Here is a 6,000-nt window from a genome sequence, read left to right as displayed (position 1 = left end):
ATAGTTGATTAGTTATTTGTTTATTTTTATGAGTACAGTCACCCAAAAACTCTTCTATTGATATTTTACAATGCAATGGCAATAATGAGAGGCAGTCGTTATGTTGTGTTCAGGTTGAACACACCCAGGGGCGGATCTAGAAATGTCTTTATGGGGTGGCATGCAGACTGTGAGGGGTTGCGACACCAAACCAAACTCCCATTCATAGTACTTATGGATTAGGGTACCAAGCTTTCTTGCAACAAGTACTAGTTCGTTAATTGGAGTCACTATCAAATTACAAATGTCCATGAATTTGTGATAAGATTGCATTTCCACAGGAGCCACATAGTGGCTCAATCATGTTTTAATGATTTACCAACATTAAAACATTAAAAAAAAAAAAAAAAAAAATATATATATATATATATATATATATATATATATATATATATATATATATATTTATTTTTGCAAAATTAAGAAACAATTTATATCTCCAGAGCACCAAAACAGTGTCTATTAAACATGTCAACAAAAATAACACATTCCAGGTCTGAATCGCCAGTCAAAACACACAAATGAAATAGAAACTCTTAATCAAGAACTGGAGATGTTTCATCTGGATTGTACACATACCTGACGAAAGCTATTTCAAAAGTGGTGATGATGTGTTTCATCCATCTCGACCCATAACTGACAGCGACAGGGGTGCCATCACATGCCACAAAGTAGTATTGCCAAAAATCTTATCCTTTTTTATAAATATATATATATATATATATATATATATATATATATATATATATATATATATATATATATATATATTTTTTTTATTTTTTTTTTTTGCAAGGAACATAAAATCATGTATTAATATAGATAACTGAATGGTTCATGATTATAATTTTTTTCCCTTTTTGTTTGGTATCATAAAAGTGAAAAATAAATTCACTGTCTGCTGCATTTTGTTTTAAGATTAGGTTTAATGATTCAAATAATCACCTAACTTACTTGTTTTGGACATTTCCTTCATCTAACTTACTAAACTATTTACTAACCTGTTCAAACTCTCACTGCCGTGTGATGAGGTACCAGCTCTCTCTACTTCTTGCTTCTGTCTGTTTGCTCATTTGGACCTGGCATCTTACTGCACACATTAAGTTTGATGTTTGCAACTGTCACTTTTTCTCACCCACACATATAATATCTATAATAGTGTTATGCTGTGATTGGCTGCCGCTGTAATCAATCACGCTATGGGTCTGTAGTCATTTGTGCATTCGGTGAGAGTTTAGGCAACTCGACATGAATAAACCCTTACACAATGTCACAATCAACAATAATATGCTTGCATTTCTATTTGATAAATTCGGATACTTATGCTGGGGTGGAAATGCTTTTTCTTAGGGCATTTGCCACCCCATGACACCCCGGTAGATCCGCCCCTGTACACACCCGTGAATGAACAGCTTGGAACTATGCAGCAGAAGTCACATGGCTGTCTGCAGGGCAGTTTGGGCTGTCTTGGGTAGAGAAGTGCTTGCGGCTGATTGAGTGAAACTCTAATCAGAGGTGACAGCTGGGATAGGTGACTTCCAGGCTTTATTAATGAAGCGCTATGTAATGCACTTTTCTACTCACCAAACCAAAATGCATGGCGTGGCTACAGTACTCCTTATGGTCAAGTTTTAGCTTTCCTCTGATGTTCTGTCTTTGCAGTTCAAAGAAGTTTTTGTGTGCACATTTGAATAATACAAATCAAAATGTCCATTACTTTCCATGGCAAGGCAAGTTTATTTAGAAACACATTTTATAGCTACATATTCATACAGTATTTCAAATAGCTATACTTAGAAATGATGAAGAGAAGGAAAAATAAAGATACATATAAGTCAGTGTTAAAATCATTTCTATACTGGTTTCAATACAAGTTAAGCTTAATCCACAGCATTTGTGGCTTAATGTTGATTGCCACAAAAATTCGACTCGTCCCTCCTGTTCTTTAAAAAAAATCTGGGTTACAGTGAGGCACTTACAATGGAAGTGAATGGGGGCCAATCCCCAAAGTATAGCCATAATACGTAAACAATATGTGTGTTAACATGATTTTAGTGTAATAAAATGGCTTACTTACCATTTCTGTGTAAATATTTAATTTTACAAACCCTCAAATGAACATAAAAACTACTTTATAACAACTTTCCTGTTGAAACACACACAAGTTTTAAAATAACAATGAATGAAAACGCTTTTTTATCAAATTAAAAGCTTCACATTTCTGCCTTTATTTAAAAAATAAGATAATGCAGTGCACACAGAAAATTGCAAGTTTTTAGTCTTCATTTGAATGCGACTAATGACTGAAGGCGGTTTGTGCACATTTGGCCTCTTCTCGAAGCTTCCATGTGCGGACTAACAAAAATAAAAAAATAAAAAATAGCTGTCCACTAAATATATCATGTATTTAGCTGACATAAAACAAAGTATTAATATTAGCAGTATTATAAATAATATATATATATATATATATATATATATATATATATATATATATATATATATATATATACAATTATTTCATATTAATCTAGAATTACTATTAATGTTTATTAATTCAGTTAGTCAGTCATTACATATCATAAAAACTAAGAGGACATCACTTTGCAATGTAGGATTACATAAAAAATATTTTCTTTTAAGATTATAATAATATAGGATTTGACTTCAATGTATATATATATATATATATATATATATATATATATATATATATATATATATATATATATATATATATATTTAAAACCATCACCACTACCGGACATGGTGAACCATAGTAGTCGGTTATAATAGTTTCATTGATGTGCTTTGTGTGTACTTTGTCCAACTGCGCATGCGTACTATTGGACGCTCAGTTTCCTCTTTATGCGCTTTCACCACTACAGCCAAACATGGGTTTATGTCGGTGAAGATTCACTCTGCTGCACTTTACTCTCGCAAACAGTCAGACATAGCCAGCTACTTCATCTTCAACAAGACCATCATTTGAATGGGGTTTATGTGAAACATTTCTTTTTATAAAGGTTTCTTGATTTTCCTCCAAAATGCCCGAGTTCATATCAGTGGATGAGTTTATTACGGAGACTTTGGAGGACTACAGCTCTCCGACCACCTCTTCCTTCTGCGCCAAAATGACAAGTTGCAGAAATACCGCCAACAATATCGAGGAGGTATGGCATTGCTTCTTTATTTGCTTCGTTTTTCCTCTATAAAAGCACCTTTTCGAAATGTCTCTGACAGCTGTAAATTGCACAGTATAATTAAATGTCCAGTTGTTGTGGTGTCTTGTCCTGTCCAACACCAGGAGCCGGTCTGAATATCAGAGCTGCAACTGGCTTTCACATACTGTGCTTCAAACATTACTACAGTAGCTTCTAAAGGAAGATACTGATGCTCTTTGTCTTGTTGAATCCCAATTGTGGCTGAGCACAGTCAATTTCCAAAACCCCAAACCATGTATTTTTGCTTTTCCTAAAGAAAATTGTGAATTAAAGTAGGCTATACTGAATATTGTTGTTAAAAAAAACAAAAAACGGGAGTTTTATTAAAGCTGATAAATTTTGGGGTCTATTAGTGGTGCCGTGGCACATACATGGCACTACTGAAAGAGGAAGGATCCCTCCTGTCGTTATATATGTTAAAAGTCAGCAACACTTCCTCATCGTTATTATAAATTAAATTGCACAGAATGCATTGCAATCTTTTGTTTTATTAATATTATTATTATTAAAATGTTTTATAGTATGCATTAGCCTATTTCTTATATTGCCGCTATCTTGCATGATTTGGTGCATCAAATTGACAGGTATGTTTCGTGTTCAATACAAGTTAAGCTCAATTGACAGCATTACAAAAAACAATTTGACAAAAAAAAAAAAAACGTGTCTCTCGCTTAGCTTTTTAAGAAAAGCACAAATTGCAGTTACAGTGAGGCGCTTACAATGGAAGTGAATGGGGCCAGTTCAAAATCGTTTATATACACAGTGTTTCATAAGTATAGCCACAAGACGAATACATTATACATGTTCACGTGATTGAAGTGTGATAAAATCCCTGTCTAGCCTAAGTATAACCAATATAATAACTTTGTTGTCATGAAACGTCAATACCGTTGTAATGCCGAATTTTGACTCCCTATAGCCTTATGTTTCGGGGTAGGTGTAGGGATGGGCTTTAGCGGTAAGGACTGATGACGGTTAGGGTTAGGGGTGGGCTTTAGAGATAAGAACCAATCAGGTAGAGGGGAGTTCGAATCTGGCACAGAGTCAAATTTCGGCACAACAAACCCTGTAATCTAGTAAACACCGTAATGCCAGTACATTCCTTATTTTATCATGCTATAATCATGTAAACAGATATAATATTTACGTTTTATGGCTATACTTTTGTTTTAAAGTGTGTATTTTAATGTTTACCGACTGGCCCCATTCACATCCATTGTAAGTGTCTCATTGTAACCGCAAATTGTGTTTTTTGTTTTGTTTTGTTTTTTGATAAATGAGGGATGAGTTGAAATTTTTTCTTTGTGGTAATCAATGCCGCAAATGCTATCGACTGAGCTTAACTTGCATTAAACCTGGAACGTCCCTCCTTGTGCATCATAGGCTTTTTGTGTATTATCCAGCACGTGCCTGTCATCCTGCATGCATTCATTTACATAAACAAAAGCCTGCTCAGGTTAGGGATTCCTGGGTCTTCTGGCGCAGATTACCGCTAAAGCCCATCCCTGCCAATTAATACTGTATGACCGTGATTTACACAACTGAGACCTGTGTCGGATGAGCATCCTTTGTTGTTATTGGAACAACATTCTTATTAACCCTAACCCTTCAGTAACAATAACGTTGTGCATAGTATTTGAACTGCTATTAGCCTAAGTCATTCATTCTTTGTACTTTTCAGTTTGTGTAAATGTTGCACCAATGTAATGGATGCAGCCAAGTCAGGGTGATAACAGTTGAATTCTGACTGCCATAAGAAGGGTGACATAGTGGAATGTGAAGTAACCATGGCGATGACCTAGGCTATGCAATACATGGCCATACAAACTGAACAGTGCAATGCATTACATGCTTGTTTGGGCTTCATATGACAGGATGAGACCCTGAATATCTAGTGAGCGTTGCACACACACAGCCCCAGGGGGTTTAGGACAACACAGAATACAGAAGAGATCTTAGTGGAGGTCTTTATTAACCAATCTACAGTCAGCTTCTCCTACCCTAATCATAACCTCTGCCTTTATAATAAAAATCTCAAGACCAGCCATAAAAGGCACTATCAACTACCAATACTTTAAAATTCAAATAACATATAATTTTCTTTAACATTGCGGTAATACGAATTTGACCATTTTCTCCATGATGCAATAATTAAAACTGGGGGGTAAAATGTGGTTAACTTTTACAAAAATATAACAAATCTCAATGGCCCCAAAAATAGCTTTACTTTTTTATATGCATTTTTTAAATCTATTTGTTTCTTTTGATTTAAGTATAATATGACCAGGACATTTTCTTGACAGGTTTCACGAGAATCACTCATACAGATTTGGAACAACATGAGGTTGAGTACATAATTACAGATTATAATATTTGGCTGAACTATCCCTTTAAAGAGGACACATTTGAAGGGAAATAAAGCAATGGAGATGCTCTCTGCATTAATCTGTGGTGACCTCAACACAGAGAATGGGAGCCACATGCCCTTATATGGACCTTGTTTTGGTCATGTGACTTAATGACAAAGAGGGGAGAGATTTCCCTAGACATTTATGATTCTATACACACCCCAAGCTATCTCTCTTCTACACATCATGGTGCTTGTGTGTTCCCATTAAAACATTTCCATTGTATGTCGCTGAAAGTAAACTGAAATGAGGGCCGAGTTTGGATTAGCACTGGAGAGGAATAATGAGAAAGATAATTGAAGTGCTTGTATAATCTGCCACACCAACAG

At 34.9% G+C, this 6,000-nt stretch overlaps 1 protein-coding gene across 1 annotated transcript in view; it reads left to right on the top strand.

Annotated features, from left to right (window-relative positions):
* The first annotated feature begins 2,942 nt into the window (after positions 1–2,942).
* Positions 2,943–6,000, top strand: part of LOC127626309 (arf-GAP with SH3 domain, ANK repeat and PH domain-containing protein 2-like) — a 62,556-nt gene continuing 59,498 nt past the window's right edge. The window contains 1 exon segment of the mRNA XM_052102024.1: positions 2,943–3,212. Coding sequence (XP_051957984.1) covers positions 3,087–3,212 — 126 coding nt within the window. The 5' untranslated portion in view covers positions 2,943–3,086.

This window comes from Xyrauchen texanus, chromosome 32, assembly GCF_025860055.1.
Source record: "Xyrauchen texanus isolate HMW12.3.18 chromosome 32, RBS_HiC_50CHRs, whole genome shotgun sequence".
NCBI lineage: Eukaryota > Metazoa > Chordata > Actinopteri > Cypriniformes > Catostomidae > Xyrauchen > Xyrauchen texanus.
Note: the sequence above shows the minus strand (reverse complement) of the source record. Positions and strands in the feature narration are given on the sequence as shown.